The sequence below is a fragment of the Brienomyrus brachyistius genome, chromosome 2, assembly GCF_023856365.1.
Source record: "Brienomyrus brachyistius isolate T26 chromosome 2, BBRACH_0.4, whole genome shotgun sequence".
Lineage (NCBI taxonomy): Eukaryota > Metazoa > Chordata > Actinopteri > Osteoglossiformes > Mormyridae > Brienomyrus > Brienomyrus brachyistius.
Window position 1 is genome coordinate 21514870 of NC_064534.1, and position 25208 is coordinate 21540077.

Sequence of the window (25208 nt, forward strand, 5' to 3'; positions counted from 1 at the left end):
AGCTTTAGGCACACACACCACAGCATTCTGTGAACAGTATTATTAATAGTAGTGTTAATTAAGCATGGAGTCATTACAATCAGGTGTTTTGGCACAAGTAGGAAAGCTAATATTTCAGTCCTAATTTTGTAAGGAAAGAGAAGAATCCCACTGTTGCAGTTCACACCAAAATGTTGGGGGAAATTTATGCAATCTGTGCAAGAAGGTTGGAACACAAGTTGAATACAATATTTTTCATGTTAACTGTGGTCGAATTATACCTTATGCCTGGAGGCCTTATTCTTTTGAAGGCCTGTTTTTGATCAATGGATCCCAAAGATATCAAGTAGGCATTCAGCTCTATACAGAGCCTCACGCCGGCACTGAGCAGGGTGAATTCCTGATCAATACTTCAGATGATAAAAGCAGACACTACCAGTTACTGGCTGTGTGACATATGCATTGACATCGCTTTCGATTTGTGCTGACGCTGAGAGTGAGCAGAGGACGTGCGACAGAGCACTACAACGCAATACAACCCTCAAACTACAATAAACACACACCAAACACACCAAGCCTCACCTTACACTGGATGCTCCTTTTCGCTCAAGTCACTTTGATTTTGGAAGGGCTAATGTCAACAGCCCACCATTTTAAAACATTCAATGGTTTATTGATATATGCAGGTTAAATTTTATTAATAAAGTTAACATTCGCAGATTAAAAAAAGAAAAACCATTTGTTACATGGATTGTGTTAGAGATCACGGTTGAAATTTCCAGTCTCAGGGGTCTGACTGTCTTCCCACACAGATGTGAATGAAGACTGAGAAATAAGGCTTTTTTTGCTGGAGGGGGGGGGGGAAACCTGACGTACTAATTAAACAAATTAACAACTTGACATTCAGAGCGCATGGGGGAGGCAAGGCTGGGGGAGGGTGGGGACACAAAGCATGTTCCACTGAGCCCTGCCACCCTCATTCCTGCAGTTTGAAGTGGAAGGTGTTCACCTCCCATTGGTTGATGTCACAGTGCAGCATGTTTCTCTCCGTGAAGGACACGTTTCCGGAAGCATCTATGAGGATGACCGTGTTAGTCCTAGACGGAAGCAGAACACAGGATGAATGTTAAAAAGCAGCAGTCTGTGGTGGATGAGTGCTGGCATGCAGTCATGCAACTCAAAGTTCCTACCAGGAAAAACTAAACAATCCCTCATATAAACACAAGAACTTCTGAGCATTTCTGTGTTTAGAGCCGGAAAAGCTCTGTGCAGAGATGGCCATGTGTGAGGTGCGTTCTGACCTCGTGCCGTATCCCGGGGACCGGACGCACACTGCAGATAGGGCCCGCAGCATGGCGCTGCTGTAGCCGTCCCCCTGGAGCTCCTGGATTGGGTCCGGCGAGTGGCTAGGATACAGGAAGCAGGAGCTTGACTTCAGGAAGTTCAGCCACACTAGGTAACAGCAGCGGACATGGCTGCCAAACTCCAAAGCTGAGAGGTCTGCTCCAGCAGGGAGACACTTGGCACTCATTACAATCCCAATCCTGTCCTTGGGAACCCTCAGACAGTCCACGTTTTTTGGCCCCTCCCAGCTCTCTGCCAGACATTCCACATTTTTGTTCCTTCCCCGATCCCAGTAGCAAAAATGTGGACCCCATTACTGGAGGGCTCCCAAGGATACTTCATATCCTATTCTAAGCCTGTTTCAGGAGTGGTATAAAGGTCGACCAAGTGTATATTCACACATAGGGGAAGGAGGGGGGGCTGACAGACAGGCAGGCAGACACTCACATCTCCTGATTGCTCAGGACCTGCAGCAGCTCCTGCACCAAGCCGTCCGTTGGGAGGTCCCGGCCAATCACGCTGGTGAACAGATTCTTGCCGTACTGCAATTTCTTCCATGGAGTCTCCAGAAGGGAATTACTCAGCCCATAGATTCCTGCCGGAACACAGCACACATCAGAAACCCCTGTATTACTGGCTGAGGTTTACGCAGATGCATTAGGGTCCCAGTTCGTTTCTGTCTAGTGCTTCGACAGAAAAATCTGAAAGGCAATCAGTTTTGGAGGATGAAACTGAGCCAGCTCAGGAGAGGACTCTTAAAGTAGGTCTGGAGTCTCCTGTGCCACAAAAGGGTCTTTTGCTGCAAATATCTTTCACAGAAATCTAGCTCCATCAGTCATCGTCCGGTTTACATTAGCGGATAACCAGCCATGAGCGGGTTAAACAGAGCCATGATTGTCAGGGTACAAAATCCTGCTCATCACAGGTGTCAAGGCCTCACACCTCCAGACAACTGTCATTGGGGAACCCAAAACTGGAGTGAAAATGGAATACATTTGTCCATGGCTGGTCAATCTTATATGGCATAGATGGCCATCTGTGAAGACAATTTCTGAGGGGGTGCTGCCTTGCCAACCAATTTCTCTTTGCTTCGCACAGCAGCGCCGGCGGTAATGCTCCTCTAGGGTGCTACATTGGCTAGGAAAGGCCCTGAATGTGTCAGAACTACAAATTATGGCATAATCACAAACATGTCAGTCCTGTAGTCTGAGACCAACGACAATGGCTGTTATAGCCAAAAAAAGAACAAACCCCTGAAATGAGGAGCCAACATCAGCAGCTCGACACTGAAGGAAAGGCCTGATCCTTAACAGACTAAGCGATGCCCATCTCACTTATCAGGTGGCTTGAGACATGGGGAGGGGGTGTGGCACGTTTCCAAGACCAGTGGCCTGTACTACGAAGCGGAGTTGCTGGCTGATTGGGGTAACTTGTCGGATTTAAGGTACCACAGTTTAAATGGATACAGTATCTCACTTTTGTGAGATACTGTATATATATTCGTTCACTTACATTTTGTCCAGACCACCTTAAATCTGACAAGTTACCCCGATAAGCCAGTAACCCCGCTTCGTACATAGTAGTACAGGCCACAGTTCTGGAGGTACTGGGGGGGGGGGGGGGGGCATTCCATGGCTGACTTCCTCAGGCCAATTAGGACCGATTCCATCAGAGAGCAGAAGCTGCACCCCCCCCATACATCTTCTCCAGATAAGAGTTCGGGCTCATTATACAAGTACATGTGGGATGAAGAGCGTGATCCCCAGAGGGGCTAGAAATAATCTGGGGGAGATTATGGCCTCTCTAAATACCACAGACCTGACAGCGGGGGTAGGGGAGCGCTCATTAAAAAAATGCAAAAAGTTACGATAAGTTTCAGTATGATCTTACTCAAAGATTGAATGTAAAACCCAAATTGGCCTCCAAAGGCCACTAAAGCTCTATTTAAAATATCTTAACATAAAAAGGGTGCTTAAAGTGTCCTGTTCAAACCAAGCATGTTCACACACTCTGAACTTCAGTCCCTGTCCACATTCCTCCTGCCTCTTTGCACAGGCATCGCCCTAAACCAGAGTCGATAAAACAGGAGAGACGAGGATCTGAAATGCGCAGTGTGGCCTGCTGCTGTCTGCTGTCAATCACAGCTGACGACTGATGGCACCTTAGGTCCCACCCACTTGTGGCTTCCACAGAGATAGTGCAGGAGATCGACTTGCATGCCCCCATCCCTACAGGGAACAGAACAGTCCGAGAAAGAGCTCGGCCCCGTTAGTGGTTTAAAACAAGGACAATGGAACGGTAGCTGCCGGAAGCAGACATTACACTAGCCTACCCACCCCTGAAAAAGTAATTTAGTGGTACATTCCAATCTGGAGTGTCTGTGGGACATTAATCGGCACGCAATTTAATGTGGCATAAATAAAAACTAATTTCAGACATCACTAACACGAGAATGTAGGGTGAGAGAAGAATCCGTAAAGCCATCCTCATCTCAGGAAGGGAAACAACTCTTCACTATGCCAGGCACACCTGGCGGCCAGAGAAGTACTGCTGTTTATTGCTGTAAGGTGGTCAAAGTTTAGTCACTTTGGGGGTTTTTAATGCAGAAAAACATGGGCAATAATAATGCAATAAAGCCTGAGACTGAGCCCTTCGATCGGCACCTTTTATTAACTACATCCATTACTGTGCGTAGGGAGGCCAGTGTAACCTGATCCATCCTCACCAGGTTTCCCGGTGTAACACTGCTTACGAGCATTAATGTCAAGCAGAGTGATCTCCAGGGAAGCAAACTGTTTAGGAAGTTACAACTCGAAAGCTTTCTGTTAATGGGAGTCGTTTTTTTAGTATAGATAAAAATCTATACTAAAGGTGTTTGATTCAAAATTTGTTTTTCAATGAAGAGGCCAAACATTTTTTAAATATATTTGATCAAAGTAACCACATAGTATCTCAAACTTCTGCTAAAGGACACTCAGTCACCCCAACATGAGGAGTAACTTATAATCACATGTGGGACAGCAGACACACGGACACAGGGACAGACACCAGCGGGGACGAGGAACAAACCTGGCTTCAGCACCACAGGCTCTGCGCTGCCTTTGTTTCCATAGTAACACATAGTGGTGTCCCCTTTGGACCTGAACAGAGAGGGGTAAAGGTAGAAGCTGCGGTCAGTTGTGAAATGGCAGCCCAGCCGGTCCTGGACAGAAACAGCCAGGCCCAGTTACGGCACATGGCGATTTCTTTATTTTTAACAGCACAATCCTAACAATACTTCTCTGGCTTATAGGCTACTCCATTAATTTATTTCTATACAAAACAAGACACCGTTCAATGCTGTAAATTTTTATGTAAAGTGCAACTTTAATTGAAGTTGCCTTGAAACAACTCGTCAAACAGCTTCTACTGGTACACTGACAATTAACGCTTATTTAAAATAAGCTTATTGGGAATGAATTTCCCAAAACATGAATGTCAAGAACATTTTAATAGCCACGACAGCCTAAATTTTGTACATACAAAATTAGGGCAGCAGCATAACCAGATTCTATTACACTTGTTGGCCAACAAATCACTTCCGGTTAGTTCCTGTTCGCCTCACTTATGAGTGAACAAGGAAGAAAATGATTATGATTGGCTCAGAGAGCGCATGCAGAGCTCACGCTAAAAAGCAGGGGTAAATTTCATACGGTATAAACTGCAAAGGGTCTTCAAGCCTTTGTCTCACACCATGAATGCCTTTGAAGTTCATGCTTCCGTACAACAGCTGCATTCATTACCTGGTTACCGTTAACTGTAGAGAGTGTTTAACAGTATGAGAGCAGTGGCCTGGTCATCTCTGTACTCATAAGCTGACTGTTGGCAGGTTAATGGCACATGGTCACGGTGCAATGTCAGTGGCATCGCATGGTCATCTACCCAAACGCCTGTGAATCATGGAGCATTTATACCAAAGCAGCTCTGTAGGGAGCTGAAAGAACCACAGGCTGCTGCAGATAACTGAACCCCTTTGGCTCTGCTATTAAAGTTAATGTGCCTGAATTCCATCCTCTATTGTATTAATGACCTGAAATTAAGATTTAAGTACATTAAAAAATACTCACACACCCTGTAACACATTATGTAATAATGCTGCGTTTGGTAATAACTTAACGGAATGTAAGAAACTGAATGATAAAGATGATATTATCATCATTAATAATAATAGGGTAAGGTTGCAATATGAAATTCCAGTATATGAATTTCTACCATGTTTTCAAGTTATTACATAATAGAACATTATGTAATAATGTTGCAACACACACTAATGCCTAATATTTCAGGGTAAGAACTATTCAATAACTTAAAAAATGAATCAAATAAAATTAACTGAAATAAATATCAGCGCTGAATAAGTGTTTGGCCAACATTTAAGGATAGATTCCACAATTCTTGCAGAACCTCTCCCATTTGAGATGGACGGGTTTTTTTATATTATATTATATATAAATAATATATGATAAGACACACACATTTTAAAAGGCCCAGATCAGGGGATAGGTATAACAGTCGATACGCAGCACCTGCTCACATCAGGCCAGTCCTCATAAAACGGACGACCAAGCAAGTGGCTGATCAGGGAGGATGCGGAGAGGCTGAGGGAATATGTGCAGGGGCCAAGACCAGCTGCAGTGTACATGTGACAGGACTAACAAACTTCTCATACTGGCCTATTCAATGACTGGGGGTAGGGGAGGGGGGCCTGACTGCCCTGCGGTCTGACTTTTTTACACTACGCCGCCTGCAGGTGGGCAGCCAAAGGGCATGCCATGCAGCCAGAAGGGCTCCGCCAAGTCTTTACGCCGAGAACATCCCTTATATTACATTTATATGCTTTAAAATGTCATATTCACATGGAAATATGACAAGTGATGCAGGTCCACAAATGGAGGGAAAATTTGTCTCTCTGTAGATGACTTATGCACACTTTTAATAGAAACCGGCATCCATACGAATAGGTTGTCTAATGGGATATCGCTACTATGTCAATTCCTTGCTCACCCAAGGACAGCGTGACATTAACAGGCTCCAAGCTTCCGGGAGTGACCAGAGCAGGACAGGTCCACATGTCCGATCAGACGGCACTGTTATGTGAAACACTAATAGTCACATAAAAGAGCCCTCCATTTGCCAAGTGACATTGCTGAGTGGGGACTCAAAGGCTGCCATGATCCCTCAGGGACCAATTCACCCGCTGCAGTGCACCCTGGGTAACGTGAAAAAAAGTCACTTATTTAGCCGTGCATGTCAATTAATCTTTCACTGTTTGCACAGGATACATTGGATCCCCTGCATTGGGGGTGGTGGTGAGCAATCACTGCTCCAGATAACAGCCTGGCTGTGGTGGATGTTGGCTGACGCGAGGAGATGAATTCCCTACCCGCCATCTCACCCAAATGCGCTGTAGCCCCAACAGCTCAGACCACGGCGCCAGTAATTCCTAGCCTTAACGAGCTCATTTGCATTTCCGAAACGGCTTTGACAAGCGGGCCGCAGCAATACCGCAGTGCCGGGAAAAAGCGCGATCTACTTCTCGAAAGCCGCATTAGCCACGCTGGTGGGTCAGGGCCTGCTTATCCACCAGGGTGTGCTTGAGCTCCAGGATGGCAGGAGGACGGGGCGGCTTCCGTAAACCCAGACATCCAGCCACTGTAGCACTAAGCTCTGATGGCCTCCCAGCCGAGCAAAGTTAAAGACCAAAATCCTCCCTCAAAGCACTGCCAGCATAATGTGGAGCTTTACGGCTAGAGAGCCCACAACATACATTTGGGTTATTTCGCTACATAAATACTTATCAGCACCTGTACCACATCATGCAAGTGCATTACACACCATCACGGCAAAGGTGTTTCCTGGTAAAGATTAAATACGATTTCAATTCCTGCACAATGAAAAACATTATGTCTCAGAATAAGCAGTAAACAAGAAAAAAAAAAGCACATTTCAGCCTATCTACTTTGTTTAAAAATCATTAATTGTGAACTCTGGGTCAGCAGAGAAAACCCATTCAAGCAGGGAGGCTGGAGTAAGGTCACCATCATGGTCTATGGAACCAGAGGCTGCACTGGGAAGGAATGCTGGGAGATCAGACATGAAGTAAAACAGACTCAGCCTATAGCCTGAGGGGAAAGCTACACGTCTGTAGCAGCAGTGACCAGAGGAAACATGGCTGCATATCTGTTTGCGAGAAACCGTGAAGGTGAAAGGAGACACTACAGGAAGATCCCAACATCGAGGGCCCGTCACACGCAGGTTACAGCCACGGGTAACAGTCTGCAAAGAGACACTAGCCAATTATTCAGTAAGAAGTCTGGGTTTCTGTCCACATGGTAATGGACACCGGGTCTGGGCCCCAGGGTGCTCAGAACCAACCGGGCGCTCACCTGAACTCAGCCGTTAACAGGTTGAAGCCATTGTACAGGTGGCTCTCGGAGGACACCTTCTTCAGGTAGGAGTAGCTGTCCATGCTGTCTGTCAAGAAGTTCGAAACCAGAAAGCCTACAGTACAAAGTAAAAAAAGTCACACATGGAAAAGAGAATCTTTATCCAGGAGAAAGAGCTTGTCAGTTCAGAGAAGGGTGAAGCAGACAGCAGTGCATTGCCGCATGTCGGCCAGCAGACTCATCACACGAGTCCTCCAATCAGCTGGCTCCGGGAACCTGCGCTCTAAATCATGACACCCATTAGGTTGAGCACTCATCACAGATTCCCTGCAGCTGAAACTAATCACTTTCAATTTCCCTCACTCCTGAGCCTCCAGGCCCCTAAAATGAAGACATCTGAATGTTTTAGAAGGGCAATGGCGGGGGTGTCAGGGGCAGGGATAGCGGGAAACACTGATAGCGACAGATATGCAAACATCCGCAGACGTCTGACTGGCCATAGTGACATCTAAAAATCTGCTTGGGCCATACTTAGCTAACTGGGTTTACCTGATTACCTGAAAGTCGGCAGGTCATAATCTTAACTTGATTGTGGCTATGTGCCAGTATGAAATAAAGCCCTCCATTCAGCCATTGGTCAGTACTGACCTATCCCTGACCCTCAGATGATGCTTCCTTCTGACAGACAACCCCCCCCCCCCCTTCAGAGTAGTCAAAGTTCCAAAAAGAGATCTATCGTTTATGTAGAGAATGTTTTAAAAATGTACAAGCTGCAGACTGATTGATGCAGGTCAGGAACTCTTGTACAAAATTCCAGCAGACACGTTTCTCTCACTCCGACTGTGTGGCGATACATCACGTGAAGCCTCAATCTGAGATACTCAGCAATGGGAGACAAAGAGCCAGAGTTAGCGGATGTTTGGGTGATGGGTGACCAGCCAATGTTCAGATAACGTGGAAAGGCCAAATGTTTAATGGATTAAATTTGGTTTTTGGCCTATGAGATGCTATTTACATTTCCATTTCCTCTAGTGACAGATTTGATGGCTGGCTGAATGTCAAAACCACGATTTATGTGGCAGAATGTGGTGCTGCTTCGATAAAGACAGCCTATTAATCTTGAATTGATGTGGGTAAACTGTCAAAAAGTCAGGGAAAAGTGAAAGTGCAAGACTATTTTTTTTTTTTAGTCTCCTATATTTGGAAGAGTGAAACCTTCAACAACCTAAATATAATTCTTTGGATTACATTTGACAGTGAGAAAAATTCCCGTTTCTGATGATCCTGCTTTTGAGATGAACTAAAAAGTGAAACATTCATTACAAACAGTTCAAAAACACATCAGAGCAAACAGCACCCGCCTCCCCCACACTGAGCATTTTATATCGGTTCTGCCCTTCTCAGAGGTATTTTTCGGAACCCACTGCTCCCTCTTTGGAAGGCCAGGGAATCCACGCTTGGCTCGTCTGCAGTAAATGGTTCCTCCACTCCGTGACAGTCTCCGTAAACACAGTAAAGGGTATCACAGCAAAAACATGCTGAAAAAAAAAAAAACACTATCCCCCTGGGTGTTCGCATTCAATGGACTATACAGCATTTACAAGGGCAATATAAACCAAGAAATGTAGGCATGGAGGCGTCAAGGCAGAGAAGAGAGATAAAATGCTTCATGTACGTGAAAGGAACAGGGGAACAAAGCCATGCCGTGTTTATTTCCCTGGCTCTTTTTATACATTCCTGAAATGCCGATCTGCTCTCATCCAGCTACATTCTCGCAAAGTGGACCCCCAAGGCGATCTCCCTCTCACCTCTTCCCTGGCGGTCCGGATTGGGCCTGGCATCCATGTAGTTGGTGAGGGCCGCCAGCCTGCCCCGTCTGCTGATGCCCAGCCAGGAGCCGCCCTCCTTACCCTCCTCCAGGTCTAACCCTGTCACACAGCACAGAGCCCAGACGGTAAGCAGGGACCCCGCTGTGTGGACAGTGTCGCTTTCGCTTGTGCTGCCGGTCTCAGGGAACTGAGGTGAGCTCATCACTCATTATGGTGCAGGTGTCTGGACCATTTAATGTTTACACACCACAAATTGAGGGGGGTGGCTAGTTTGTCTCACTTATTCACCCCTCATCACTTCAAGCTATAATCTGAAGACGACTTTAACAGGAGCGCTGTTGTACCCCTCAGGCCTGGAGAAATGCTTCAAAAACAGACAGACAATCTCCTCACTGCAGGGACACACACATCAGCCACCCTCTAAGGCCCAAGCTCCCCGCTCTGCATTTACCTTGCCATTTCCTCCAGCAGCACACAGCCCCGAGAGCAATTAATAAGGATTAAACTAAAGTAAAATTCGCTCTGAACAGAAAGCCATCAAATGCCTGAAATCTCGCCAAAGTTCAGTCCAACCCATCTCCTCCCTAATTAAATCAACCGTTAATCAAGCTGCCTGCGCCTTTAATGTGTAACCAAGCAGCGTAATACATCCACCACTTAGAGTCAATAAAAATCTGCATATCCAGACATTTAACGACATTCAGTTGCAGCAAGCTTTACGCCTTCTAACCAGATCAATAAAAGTAAACTATACAATATTGTTAAATTATACCCAATTAAAAGCCATAATTAAAGTCCTTAAAACCCAAATCCATAAATGCCAATGAGAACCAAGCTCACCAGATAAAGTCTGTACCTTTTCCTTCATGGATAAATGTGCAGCCAGGCTGAGCAAATTAGCCCAGCTTGTAGTGGCAACGTGGCCTCGATGAACAGCACACCTGGGAGGGTGGGAATCAAAGCAACAGGGGCTGCCGAAATTACCGACATCCTGCTCACCCACCCTTCCGCATCTGAACAGAGCAGCCAGACAACACAGTCTGACATGGTGCGCGCCAGGATGGTCTCCGTACAGCACCCCTCCCCCCTTAATTATTTAATTAGTGCTTAGTTTGTACACAACACTGAATTATGACAGATATTTCCAGAAGGCATGGCAAAACACTCACTGTTAAACAGACCAAAACAATGATCTAATTAAGCAGTCAATCAAAGGTCTGCCAGGAGACTGAAGTGATCATTTACGGTTCACAAACCCGAAGTGAAGGAGGCTTCAGCTGGGCCATGTTAATGACTGAAGTGTGTGCGTGACCCCCACACAGAAAAGCCAGTACTGACTGGGCCTCCTGGCAAACATGCAGGAGAACAGGGCCAATCGACTGGTACCAGGAGAGTGAAAAGGGCCACGCTGGTCAATTAAAGGCACAGCAACACAAGCCCCCCAACGATTACTGGTGATTGGGTGGTTAGCCAGACACCCGTGTTGTACTTCCTAATGAGGAAAGTGGCATTCCCAAAGGAATGTCATTCAGTTCCTCAAGTATAAGCATGTAAACGAAGCAATCTTATGAACACGGGAGGAAAAAATTAGGGAACAGATTTGAAACACTCCTGCACTTTGGCTCCAGACGGGCAGGTGATAAACCCGCAGACACTCACTGTGGAAAGGCTTCCTCTGCACCGGTAAAAGCCCACAAGGTGAAGTGATAGGCGATAATATGCACTTACCACTGAGAATCTCGCCACCGTCTCCCCAGAAGTGGGCGCTCTTGGACAGCCTGCTGTAGACCTCATCCCTGTTGGCAGCTAGAATGAGCCTGAAATGTAGGATGGACAGGGATGGAGGGAGGCAGAGAGACAGAGGGAGAGATGAGCCCCACAGCACTATCTATAAAGGCAGATTCCAGAAGGTTCTTGCCAAAGGAAGGACTGGCAGCAACTCTACTCTGATGTGAAGGCTGGACTCAGGCTTCAAAACTCACAACCTGTTGATTTACTGCACGCCATCAGTCATGGTCTAAGTTTCTCTGGTGTAATGAGTCCAGAGTTCTCAAAGGTACAAGACAAAGGTCTGTTTTGGGACTTTCAGGTTTTGAGACCGTACCTCTAAAGACTTGCTTGCTATTGGGGAGGGGGGCGTTCAAAGGCAGTTGAAATATACACATACATCCCGTGCTGGCAAAATGAGTCGGAATGAGGAAATTTTCAAAATGGAGTTATTTTTAGATTCTCCTTTTCAAAACCTTCAAAGTGATGTATGGTTTGTTGGAATTGGACAAAAAATGACGGAGTCACATCCGTTAGAAATTGTTTACATCAACAGGGCTTTATAAAATCGAGTTCTATTGGTTCAGAGTGATGTCATTGGAAATTCTATGCAAACTTTTAGAAAGTAGGTGAGCCTCGCTTCACGGTGATACCAAACAATCGGTGGGGGGATTCCCAGACGGACTTCATGGACTTTAAGAAAATTTAAGAATAAGGACTAATTTCTGAAGACAAAGCCCGTACAAAACATTCAAATTATGATGGTTCAAGGTATTTATTTGCTATTTTGATTATTGGGATCGATAGATGATGACTTAATGGACTCATTTTTGGGAAAATCTCAATTTCGCCGAAAATTCACTTTCTGACATTTTTGACTCTAGCTCATAATTAGCCTGAGCGCATTCCGACTCATTTTGCCAGCATGGGTCACATATACTTATGTACATCCTGCCTTAACCTCAAATGAAACGGTTGATATAACCAGATACATACGACAAGTACAGGAGAGACCAACAGCTTAGCCCATACCTCCCATTAAACAAAGCTACAGCAGAACATTCATGCCACCCCGCAAGAGATCTGATGTGTTTTTAGAGATCAAACTCCTGTTAAGCACAGCTACAGTACACCATTCATTCACCCCACCCCCCAATCATACCATGTGTGCCCACTCCACCTTGTTCTGGGCTGTTCCTCATTACAATAATGAACTGGCAAATGGCTGCAAACGCATTGGCTAAATAGCGGGTAAGAGAGGCGAGATTAACCACAGCACAGTGGACATCCAGAGGCTGGTGACCCCCAGGGCATCAGAGCCCCACCTTCTCACTGGAGAAGTGTAGGAATTGAAGCACCTCTGTAAGACCCGCAAGCTGGACCTAGGGAAGCAAATTCAGGATGTCCAGAAGAAAGGTGTAGTGACTGTTCGGGAACAAAGTGAAGGGAAAGGAAACCTTTAGGGTTTAATGCTGCATTCCACTTAAACTCGGAAATGGCCCCTGAAGTCGGAATTCCAACTTGTGAACTTGGAGGAAGACATAACCTCTCAACAAAATCCAAGACGGCTGCGGCCTTTATCAACAGGAGTTAAAGCTGTAGTTTTATACCGTTTATTGGCGCGTACATTTTATTTCTGGCTCATTGAATCGTTCGTACGCACAGAACTGCCCAACTGCTATCTGTGGATGTGTTGCTATGGAGTTTTATGCTAAAAACACCATGTAACATGTTATCAACTGAAACTGCTAACAATTAACAGGTCTTGAATTGGATTTCTTTTGTAGTTGGATAGTTTGTCGGATTTAAGCTAGTCGGGGTTAAATGTAAGTGAACGAAAATAAAGGCCACTAAAACTGAGGTACCTTAAGTCCAACAAGCTACCCGGCTAAGCTTAAAATCTTTTTGAAACAGGTCCCTGGTTTAGCTAAATGGATTTCTGACTTCTTGTATTCCCAGCTCCAAGTTCTGACCTCAGAGGTAAATGGAACACAGCATAATACTGCATGACAGTTGAACCCGACCAATCAGTGTCACCATGACAACCCCATGAGGCCTGCCCCAGGCCCCTTACCTGTACCCTCTTTCACAGCCACTGGTCTACAGTCAATGCAAGCCGAGTGAGATGGCCACTTATGACTCGGCACTGCACACCAGGATGACAGTAGCCTCGTGACCCCCCCCCCACTAACCCTCACTTACCCCAGATTCACACTTCGGTCTCTGTTCCGCCTTCTAAGGAATCCAAAAGTCCCAATGGGAAGCAAAAGAATAAACACGCCTACAGCGAGTTCTCAAACCGAATGACAAAACGGCCATTGCATGGTGCCTGCAAGATAACCACCCTGTTACACACAGAACGGGAGGGGCGCAATGGGATGGACTGGAATGGGGGAACAGTGAGGAGGTCGGGTGGGTAGGCAAGTGATTCTCGCGGAGAATGGTGTTTCGTGGCACCCAAACTTAGGGAGAACTTGCCCACACGTCAGGACTGTGACCACATAGAATCGCAGTCACCCTCAGAGCCGGATTATCATTAAAAACAACCACAAGCGAGGGGGCCAGTAGCTTCAAAGGCTAATTGATACAAAGCATCTTCCCTTTGAAGGCGCCAGCATGATGCCAACACGCCCACTGCCTTTCCCACGGAAGAGAATAAACATGACACATTTACGCCTGACAGTGAGGCATATGGTCTATTCAGGCAGACCTACCACTCATATCTACCAGTCAGGCTTGTGAATGGAGCCATTTCCCTCCTTCGGGTGAGAACAGCTCATCTACACCAACACACGGCCACTGCAAATACCGTACCTGTAGGCATTTGATGCAGGACGGGCATCGAACTTGAAGAAGATGATGCACATGGGGTAGTTTCCACGGATGGGGGAGGAGGGTGGGGTCAGGTGGGGCACTCTCTCATATGGTGCTGGGTAGCGTGGGCGTCACACTCACTGCTTCTACAGGACCATGCCCACAGAGTCTGCAGGGACACAGACACCAATGCCCCTGATGACGGTGACCTGAGAAGACAATTCATACGTCTCTTAATGGCACAAACTCAAAAGACTATCCAAATGCAGCAAGAATGCCAGGCCCAGCTGCCAGGTCCTCGGTGCTCCAGCATTTAACACACAGAACACCACCCCCAGAGCCAAATAAGAGGGCGGCACACACTGAGAAATTAATATGCATTAGGAAACACAGCCATAAGCAGAACCTAAGGGGAAAAAATACATCAGTTTAATATAAGGAAAGGCTATAAATCCTTTTGAAAAAGCATTATGAAAATCTGAAGTCTCAAAATACATGAATGCCACAGAACGCACCAAAATCTGCCACATTACTATATAAAACAGATTGAATATGTAACTGGTTGAGCTTTAGTATAGTTACAATATCCATTTTTCAAAATTTTGGTTTAATAATGAGACATGAACAGAGTGCTGCAAGGCATGACCTAAATGAAATGAAGGCTTCAGTCTGGCCCGCTATGTGCTGTGACACACAATGAATACAAACTGGGACATAATACACTTGGCTTTTTCATCAAAAGGAACAAATTCAAATCAGCCGATTTTCATTCCACACATCACCATCTTTCTGGATTTTAATCCCCCGATTTAATTTGCACACAACCCCACAATATACTCAGCTAACGACTGAGAGATGGGTCCAGTCACGCTCTGGGCTATGGAAAGGTACCTGATGAGGTTGGACATGCTTGAGGGAAGACAGGCCATCATGAAGCAGCTCCACACCTATGTCAGTATGGCGACCCAAGCCCAAGGAAGCCTGGCAGCTAATTTACGGGCGTTTAACACACAAGCAGTTTTGATAGAAAGCAGACCAGTAAAAAATAATTACACAGATGCCACTGTGCCATACTTCTCCCTCAGACGTGCCATTTAAGGTTAATTGGTCATGGGGGGGGGGGGGGGGATAAAGAACAGAACTGGTACTCTGTCGACCCACCAGGAGGATATCTTAAAGCAACAACAGGCTCCTGTTAAAGCAGAGTGGCATTGCGGTCCTTCAATTATGGCAGAGGCATTTACAGTTTATGCTTATACATTAAAAGGGCATAAAAACGTTTCAGGGAGAACTTCCTAATTAAGGCCTTTCCAAAAAGTAATTTGCAATAAAGTGCACCCAACAAATTAAAGTGAAACTCCACTTACAGGTTATTTGCATCATCACCTGACTGTGTCCTACATGTCCAGAGGAAACTGAAGCCATTGTTCACCATATGACATCATTACATAGGTATTCGGACATCATGGGCAGTAAAACATGTTCTATAAATCAGTATTTCCCGATTACAAGCTGAACTTGCCCACAAGATTTCCTGACTGCCTTTACTCTGAAGCTATTTTTGTATCCGACTATTGTCACCTAATGGCAGGTCAGCCTCTAATTAGACCCCAAGAGGCCCCAGTCTAGACTTCAAGATGCATGCTGGGAGTTTCTAGAAACAGGCTAGTGACAACAAATAAATGCACTGCAGAATAAAACATGATAAAGCTAATTTCATTGCTTGCATAAACTACTGAAACTCTCTCGGGTGCAGATTTCTGCAACAGGACAGGCGACAGTGTTCATTATTACAGTGGAATTCCCTTTTAACAAAGGCACTATGCTGCTGCTGAAAGACCAAGAAACAAGCCACATGTTTACAAAGAACGTTTTGAGGGAAATAAATCACGAATGAATGCATTCCCAGTTGAATGTCCTCTCTGATGCTGACAGGATTGATGTTAAGACATCAAAACTCTGGGCAGCTGTGCAGTTGGGGAAGTCCATTACTTTTAACACCACCCCGTGCGGAGTGTACAGCTTAGACTGACCCAAACCCAGCCAGGAAAGGACACTTACTTCTGTCCCCAAATAAAGTCATCACAGCCCTCAGAGGGAGACATCGGACTCCGCCACTGCCCGAGCCCAGTGTCAGAATGAACGCTGGATTTTAAAGCACTCCTTAAGAAACAAGCAAACGTTTTCCCATGGGGGCCTTACAGGAGCTAGCATTGGCACAGAAAAGACAGGTAAAGACTAACTGGGAAAGAGCTCGCGAGAAGTTGTGTAAGACTGATGGACTCGCGACCCATTCCTATCTTATCTAATGGAATGGATCACTCCGTACCTCTTAAAAAAACGGGTTCGTAACTTTAAAAAACAGCCACTTCACTTTATAAATGCATTACTTTTAAAAGCAGGCTAGCAATCCCATTACGGAACAGGTGCACAATAGACAGCTGTTAAGGCTTTTAAAGCCTTGCAACCGTGATGTACAGCCCAGTTTATGTTATTCTCGCAATTTAATTATGAAGCAATTAGACGTTAGAATTGCGGCTTCATATACTACCATTTAAGGCGAACAATCTTTTATGTTGACAATAACGATAGAGATGTTACTGAAGCTCTTAGAGACGAGTAGACATAAATAAACGTTTATGTCCTTCCTATTAATAAAGGGAGGCTTATCTTTAAAACTTCCTCCCTGATCATTTAAAAAGCGTAAACACAAGCCCGAAGGCACCACAGTATTGTCACTCAAACAAATCAGCCTCGAGCCAAAAAAACTAAGTTAAAACAGACAGTAAATCGCAAAGGAGTGTTTATTTGTGTTCAGGTTACTGAAGGTACTTTACGTCAACACGACTAAAGGTGCGGCGTTAGCAACTTGATAGCCACCGTATTTTCAAACCAATAGACAACAGACGCACAAAACAACCCGACAGCAGGTGTTTTAAGATGCACATTACATGACACTTTAAACTTCAAGTGTGAATTCAGAAACTAACCGAACTTCTGCAGGCTTCTGTGTAGCTAGCCGGATAACGCGGCTATGCAGAACTACTAGCTAACGTCTAGCCGAGCCGGCTAACTCGGTAAGGCTTACAATTTCCTTCCTATACACATGACCCTCCTCTAAGTGTGTTCTCATAATAAAGCTGCATTACATTAAGTTTGTATTAACATTACTCACGAGTCCAACTGCTGCTAAAGATCTGTAGTTTGACCATCTACCCCTTGCCAGTTTATAACCTTGTCTCTCTGACGCTCCAGCAACACGTCACACGATTGGCCAGAAAAATGACACTCTATGCTCGCTTTCTAAATAATGGTACGGTATTACAACTATATAACGTCTTTGGATTATGTGATACATTATATATGCATTTATATTACTGACACGCTCAACTGTCATTAATGGACAGTCAGTTGGGTTAACTGAATGACCAATTTAAGTTTATAACCTTGTGTTTTTATACGGCAGTAATCAGAGACGTGATTGGTCTATAAATAATAAGTAGCCTTGTAGTCCCCGCCCTGTTAATATTATTAAGGTAGGGCTTGTAAGGTTGTCACGTTGTGAAATTGATGGGGGAAAGTGCATACGGCAAGTTGTCATAATTAAGAGAGGTGAATCTCAACGAAGTATCGATCACTGAAGTTACAAATCCCAACCGCGCCGTAGATCATTTATTGTACGAAATTACTACAATATATACATTTAGGTATACTTTACAGTATTATAATTATTTTTGTGGTGATCCTCTTCGGACCTGTTGCAATATTTTCCAGTTGACCTTTACAGGCGACTATAACAGAAACAAAAATTATTTTTTCAGATACAGGAGTATAAATACAACTGATCGTGTTGAGACGGGCATCTTTTTTAAGACTAGAATTGGGTTGATTTGATGTATGGTTTGGTTGGCAGCGCAATCTGACCAATCAAGGTAAAGTTTACCCGAATGTAACGGTGTTGGGCGGGACTTGAGTCGTATTTGGTATCTAGGTTGTGTTGGTGGTGTTTAACGTGGATTTCAGGAGGGCTGAACTGATAGGCGATCGGTAGGCACTGGTTTACTGGTTTATGGTTCGTGGGATAATAAAGGTTTATTCTATTCTATTTATTCGAGGAAAACAATTTACATTATATTTAAATTTTGTTTTATCCAGTAGAATCGTTTACACCCATTATCTAAATACTTTTCGCGTTATAATTCATCAAGGAAATCTTTGTATTTTTCAATCTTATTCTAAATGCTTCCTCTTATAATGGAGAAGAAAATGCCCACCTGAAAATAGTTCATTCTGTTGTTAATCCACAATCTGAAAACAGGGATTAGAGATCCAGCAAACCGCGTTACAGTTTGGTGCGGTACTGACGCATCCTCGTTAACGAATCTAAAACGTTTGCACAAAACTGACAGGTATCGCTTGCATATATTCGCTTGCACATTGACTGCAAACTCCAAGAGTTAATATTTCTGTTGAGTAAAAGAGCGTAGTTGGTATACAGCTACAGAGTGAAACATACAACTTAAATCCTATTGTCGATCGTGCAATATTTAAACTAATTACTATTAATAATAATAAAGTTGTCATTTTGGACCAGTTTTATACTGCAGAAGTATCAGAACTATAATCATATCTGTTCTTCCTACAGGTTTTCCCATCAAGAGCCTCATAATCCAGTTATAAGACACCCCGGGGTGCGTGCGAAACGCCTTGGAGGGGGGATCCGCTGATCAGACCGACTACTACACGGTCCGCTCCGTCCCTGGGTCCAGGCGAGAGCAGGACACAAGGTAGGGAAACACAGAGGCGCAATCGTGGTAGTTTCGCCGTGCACGCTGCTGGGGCTTTCGGCCGAGTTTCTGATGAATGCGGAGAGGCACCTTTGTGCAGACGCTTGGCAATTGTCATGGTGATTTGAGGTTTTTTCCCCCACTATGCCAAGAAAGGAGAAATTGCAGGGCTTCCCTGGAGTTCCCCTCATCGTCCATAGGATTGCCTGGCTACTGTCGTACATTTTCACTGTCTGCGTGTCTTCAATAAGCGAATGCATAACCCCCCCCCCCCCCCCCCCCCCCCGGTGACAAAGTATGGGTGCCATGGATTTAGCTGGCTTGCTAGATAACAATGCGATATGTGGTTGTGGAACAATGTGTCTATTCTCTCGCCCCGTGGGACCATAATGCGATCTCCCATGCGGTTCGGGTTCGGCTGTTCAAATGTCCAGCTTTACATCGAGTCCTTTGAAGTAAAAATATTGCGTTAATGAAATAGTTCAGTAGCCGCACGTTAAGTATTCTTCATGGGGGGGTCTGCAGCCTGAATCGCACGGACTTGGCGAGGTACCGATGGCAGTGAGGAAAGGTTCACACACCTGCTGCGAGTCTGTCCCATGGCATGGACGCTTTTAAAATAAAGACGGAGCAACTCAGCTACTTTATTCTAGTGCGGCGTAATAAGTATAAAGCATGGTTGTGTCTGAGTATAACTGTACAGTGTAGCATTTGACTTTCAGTAATGGATATGATCCTTATACTCATTTAAAAATAACACTTCCACAAGTGCGCTTTTGTGTTGTAAACTTTCGCTGCGTGCTCGACTCATAAATGAAGTTAACTCCATTGGTCTCGTATGTTTGGAACCATAGCAATACATGAAACTTACCTATAAGTAATGGGAAATTCAAAGGGAAAAATAAACACTAAAAGAAATGATAATTTGTACAAATACATTTCATGTGTAGCTTTTGCGTGAGAACTAATGGTCATTTAATTAGACCATTGGTTTCGCCAGCTATATCTTGTTAATTCATATCAAACAAATTATGGTGCTTATTTTTTTTCAGTAAATGACCCTGAGAGCATCAGGACGATGGTTCATTTAGTGAAGAAAAATAATATTCTGTCCATATTTAAGAGCATATTTTAATTCTGTGTAGTTTACTAAATAGATGGTATGGTAGACTGTAGCAGGGGTGTTGCGGTGGTTACCTCTGTTGCCTCACACCTCTGGCACCAGGGTTGGAGTCTGTGCCAGGGTTCCATGTGTTTTGGGTTTGCATGTTCTCCCTGTGTTGTCGTGGGGTTTGCTCCGGCTACTCCGGTCCCCCCCCAGTCGAAAAACATGCTGAGGCTAATTGGAGTTACCAGATTGTCTGCAGGTGTGAATGGTGTGTGTGCGCCCTACAGTGGGTTGGCAACCCATTCTGGGTTGTTCCCTGCCTTGTGCTCATAGGCTTCAGACCCCCATGATGCCGAATAGGACAAGTGACAAGTGGCTACAGAAAATGTTTGGACGGAGATTAGCCCTCTCTAAGCCCTCTCAAACTCGTATGGTGTGCATGAGAAGCTGATGCTTTGTGTGCAACTGGACCTTGAGAGGCTAATAAAGAAAGAATGGGAGGTGTGTGTCGCATGGGTATTACAGGATGTGGGTGATTCAGATGCCATAACTTCCTGATTGCAGAAAAAGGAAACACTGTAAGGTCAAAGTGGATATGCATATACTGAAGTATGAATGGCCTTTTTCAGTTTGGCTCGGATATTGTAACCAGGGAGTTTAAGTGTCGCCAAAACATTGTTACCCTGTCATAGGACAACAAAAACCTAGCAAGTTTTGCCATTTAAACGATTATTCATTTTTAAGATCATCTAGTATATATTTAAAAATCAGTTTAAATTTTACCTTCTCTGCTTTCCCATGCTTTCTCTGAGACAGTGACAATGGTTTTCATCCCTGCCATTTAAATCAGTCCTTGATGGGTCGGTGAGACATTTATGTTAATTCCCTTTTTGTTTCATAAATACCCCAATATTTATTACAAGAAAATCACATTGCATTATTTGAAAATTTTTCCCATACTGTGCTATCATAGTATATTATACAAATATTATTTCTTATTATGCTATCCTGATCTCTGTGTTTCTGTTTTAACCAGATTGCAGTTAAAGCTTGTGCCACTTAATTCGTCCATGCATCCATTGTCAGGTTTCGCGGGAGTGGATGGGCAGACAGGCGGGCAGGAAGCAGGCAAGGATGAGGCAGGAAGGCGGAAGGCGGGGAAAACTGGGGATTTATTAGGGAGACCAGGGAAACAGCGACGAGGAAACATCTGACAGCAACTAACATCAATGATGGACTTTTTGCCCAGGGGCAAGACGTGGACTGATATAGAACAAAGGACAGGGCGAAATAACAAGACACAGCTGGGCATGACTGGGGAGGCACACGTGGATAATCAGGGGGCGTGGCACACGCGAGGATCGGACGAGCCGGGCATGACATCCATTATTATAAATTTGAATTTTTTTCCGTCTATGTAGCGTAACCGGTCATCCGGAAAAAGCCTAATACTAACAAGCTGACAGGAGCCATATCGCCACCTATTGTAGCAGAGTTGGACATACTTCGGTCAATAAGTCGATTAAGTCGCGTAGTGGAGCTATAACCGTAGCTCGACTTAGCTGTGCATGTAAATGTACTGAATGTTAATGCAGTTAATATTGGGAAAGAGCTACAGGTCGAGTTAGGTGTAGATTCAACAAATAAGGGCTGCCAGAGTCCCAGCGCGGCTTAAAGATCTTGGAGTCTTCGGCCCTGTTTACATTTGGCTTTAAAGTGTGTCTTGGGCGATTGGATCATAAGCAGACAGCCGAGACGCATCGCCGTTTACATCTGTGTCTATCGGGCATCTCCAAGGTGCCCAGCTGACCAGTTCAGATTTTGTTACTGCCCCGTAACAATAATGGAAATTACAGTACAAAAGACATGTGGTGAAATGTGTCCCGGACCACTTGGCAAGTGGTTTGAGTGATCAGATCACAATATGTCTAGGCAGTCGTTTATACTTGTATTTAGCTTGTATGTTTACTGTGCTGTACTAGTATCTTAAACAAAATACTTCAAAAATTTCCTGTCATGCTATCCTGATCTTTTTGTTTATCTGTTCTTCCGACCAGATCGCAATTACATTTTTTTTTTTTTTACTCCGTTTATCATTTGTTGTCTGAGTTCACAACTCTTTCCGAGGCGGTGTCTGTATTGTGTTTCATCGGCAGGCGATTTGCATAATCAATTGACAAAGAAAGTGTTTCAAGTCCCACCCTGAAGCACTGAAGCACCAAAGAAGCTGGTTTGGAACTTTTGGTGCTGGAACTTTCGGTTCTGGTACTCCGACCAGAAATCAATGGAAAAGCAAAAGTACCGTGCTTGGTGGAGTGGAAAAGCACTCCAGTCCCTGAGCTGAACGTCACCTGACATTCCATGTGAGTAGCCAGTGAAGAAGGTGCATTGTGAGGCTTTACGATACTCTGCAGAGCTGGATTTGGTGAAGGGACATGTCTGTGGTTTCTAAGCCCACCTGATAACATCTCAGCAATGCAAGTAAAAGATGAAATTAATCTGGAAAAAAAATCTGTATTTCTGTGTGGACATGCCTCATTATCAAACAGATAACGGTCACATTTTAAGCTAATGCAGCATGTGATCCTTTGTTCTGCCTGCTCCAATCGAGCTGTAACTTCATGACGGAATTAAGCCAATGACTTGGGTTTAAATCTGTCTACATGACAAAGACTGTTCTGGTTTTCATTTGTGAAGGACTTTTTTTACGAGCTTCTGCACTGATGTTCCCGAGAGTTGATTTATCGATTTTATTTCTTTCTTCCTCTTTAAAATACCCCACTCCCCACAGATTATACAACCTCAGGTCACAGAGATGTGACCACAGATCTGTAAGAGAATTTCCAGCCGGCTCATGAATAATTAATTGTGTCGTGAGCATCACGCTCAGTGGTGTCCGGGATCTTGAGTGTGTCTGATCCATCTCCCCACATAATAAAACTACTGGCATGAAAGAACTAGGTTTAGTTACATTGAACGTGCGAAGTTGAGGGAGACTGTTGATTTGTCCTTACTTTGATCTAGGCTAACCCTCTTCATTATTATGTAGCTCGTAGTAACATTTTTGTGGTTTAATTGTCAGATTTCTTAATATTCTACTTCTGAATCCTCCATTTTTGCATAGTACTAGTTTCCTTGTGAAATGAGTAGGAAAGGCTCAATCGCTCATCTTCAAAGGTGACACTTCTCCAAGAACAAAGAATGCATTCGGAATATGCTATTCCCTGTGACTCTTTCTAGAAGCTCTAACAGTGTAAAAGGAGGGCAGAGCGCGTATCAATGTCTTGTGGCATCAGTAAATGCAATTTTGAGTATATTTTGAGAAGACCATAATACTTGGAAAGCTGAACAAGAAGAAACAAGATGAATGACTGGATTCATCCCAGCACTGAACATTTCTGTCGAACACGCTGCCACGGAGCGGGGAAATAGGAGCAGGAGTCCAGGGAGTCGGGGAAACATAGAATGTATTCAGGGTAAACACAATCGGGAACACGGAGCAGCAAGCAGGACTGACGTCAGTGACCGGACTGGGGAATCACTCACAGAAACCCACTTAAATGCACAGAATCAATTAACACAACTATAAACAGCTGATAACAAGGGAATTCCACACGAGGTAAATGAGGGGGCGTGGCACACAGGAGGATCGGAACAGTCAGAGCATGACCATTTCATTGGGAGGCCTGAGGAACCGGACATAAGACAAGAACATGGACTAGACAGCCTAATAATAATACCTGATGACAGTGTGTGCAGGCAAGTCTGGTGTTTTTAGTGTGTGGCTGAAATGTGCCGTCATAAATGATCTGTTATGAAAAAATTATCATCTAACAAAATTATGAATTAATATGGGCCTGCAACCCTGCCAATAGCCAGGATCTCTGAAATTTCATTGCATTTACAGTGATGTAATTTAACTGTTGTGAAATGCATCTCATACTGCTATTCATGATTTTGACTTGCATTTTTTTTCACTCCGGAGCCTTAAAATGTTTCCTGTATGGGAGGAAAAGAGAGGCATTTGTCAGAGTCCTTTCAGTTTGCATGTAAGTGACCAGACCTAGAGTGGTGTTTGGAGTCCAGTAGCACAGCTTAGCCCTCTACCTGGCCTGGGATTGGTCATAGACCACGGTGGTGTTGTTACTTTAATAAACACAGCACACACACATCTGCCATTTAACTAGATATACTGAACTACTTGGCACGTTCTCTCATATCCTAGCAGAATGAGGTATGGTTAGTGCCATAGTAACGTACCAGAAGTTTCCAGTGAGCCTTGAAGGTGGGGATGGTGTGTGTTTCAGGGGGTTGGGAGGCTGTGCCTGTGATTGGAAGGTTGTCAGGTCGAATCCCAGGGTCAGCAGAGTGATTTCACTGTCACTCTGAACCCCCAGTTACTCCAGGGATTGTCTAGCCCTGCCTTCTCAATTGTACGTTGTTTCAGATAAAAAGCATCTGCTTTTATAAACAAATAAAATGTGAAGGTGGTGTCAGTCCTACTCTGGAACTGGAGGAAATGCATTCTGAAGGTGTTCCATCCTTATCCTATGCCATTAAAGTGCCATGATAATGGAATTGCCTGGGATACAGGTGGTTGCTGCATGTGGTGACATCATTTCCAATGAGCTGGCCTTCTTGTCAGTTAGGGCTGAACAATTTGGGGAAAATATCTTGTCGCGATTTTTCTGACGTGTCGCGATTTACGATTCGATTTGCGATTATCATTTATGTCAAGCTTCAGTTTAGTATTCAGTGTGTAATAGATTTAAAATATGACACAGCATTACCACATCAGATACCATCAAAATATTATCTGGTCTATATTCTAATGCAAGGATGTGAATTGCTTCCATCATGTATTTCTTTCCTTTTTAAATTTGAACAATCGAACATAAATCTGTCACACAAGCTGTGACTGTGTTAAGTTAAATAAAGTAATAGGTCCTAATGAGAACTATTCCGGCAAAAAGAAAACCAATAGCGATCTTGTGGCTAACGCTGCTTGGATCCCTAATCCAAGCAAGACATACTTTGGCGTATGCAGCCCTTTTGTTTGCGCTAATGTGTCATTAGTGTTAATAACAGCAGCAAATCTAACACCCTCAACCAAAGAGCCGTAATGTTCCTAAGAGAGTGGCTGCTCTGTCCTGAC

At 44.4% G+C, this 25208-nt stretch overlaps 2 protein-coding genes across 8 annotated transcripts in view; one reads left to right on the forward strand and one right to left on the reverse strand.

The window, feature by feature from the left end:
* Positions 1-648: 648 nt before the first annotated feature.
* tango2 (transport and golgi organization 2 homolog (Drosophila)) lies at positions 649-17491 on the reverse strand. Of its 3 annotated transcripts, none has more exons than XM_048994312.1 (9): positions 17334-17491; positions 14159-14367; positions 11306-11394; positions 9557-9676; positions 7749-7863; positions 4393-4463; positions 1771-1918; positions 1281-1385; positions 649-1076 (listed from the first exon to the last, which is right to left on the reverse strand). In XM_048994312.1, the coding sequence occupies exons 2-9, from the start codon at positions 14209-14211 to the stop codon at positions 956-958; spliced, it is 822 nt and encodes a 273-aa protein (XP_048850269.1). In that variant the 5' UTR covers positions 14212-14367; positions 17334-17491; the 3' UTR covers positions 649-955. The 3 variants fall into 3 exon arrangements, with proteins under 3 accessions (XP_048850269.1, XP_048850276.1, XP_048850283.1); XM_048994319.1 differs by lacking the exon at positions 17334-17491 and adding an exon at positions 17149-17327; XM_048994326.1 differs by lacking the exon at positions 17334-17491 and adding an exon at positions 15050-15232.
* Positions 17492-18269: 778 nt separating this feature from the next.
* arvcfb (ARVCF delta catenin family member b) overlaps positions 18270-25208 on the forward strand; it is a 123711-nt gene continuing 116772 nt past the window's right edge. For all 5 annotated transcript variants that reach the window (XM_048994103.1, XM_048994193.1, XM_048994131.1 and 2 more), the window contains exons 1-2: positions 18270-18567; positions 18804-18945. The gene's annotated coding sequence lies outside the window, so the exon portion shown is untranslated. The remainder of the gene's footprint in view (positions 18568-18803; positions 18946-25208) is intronic.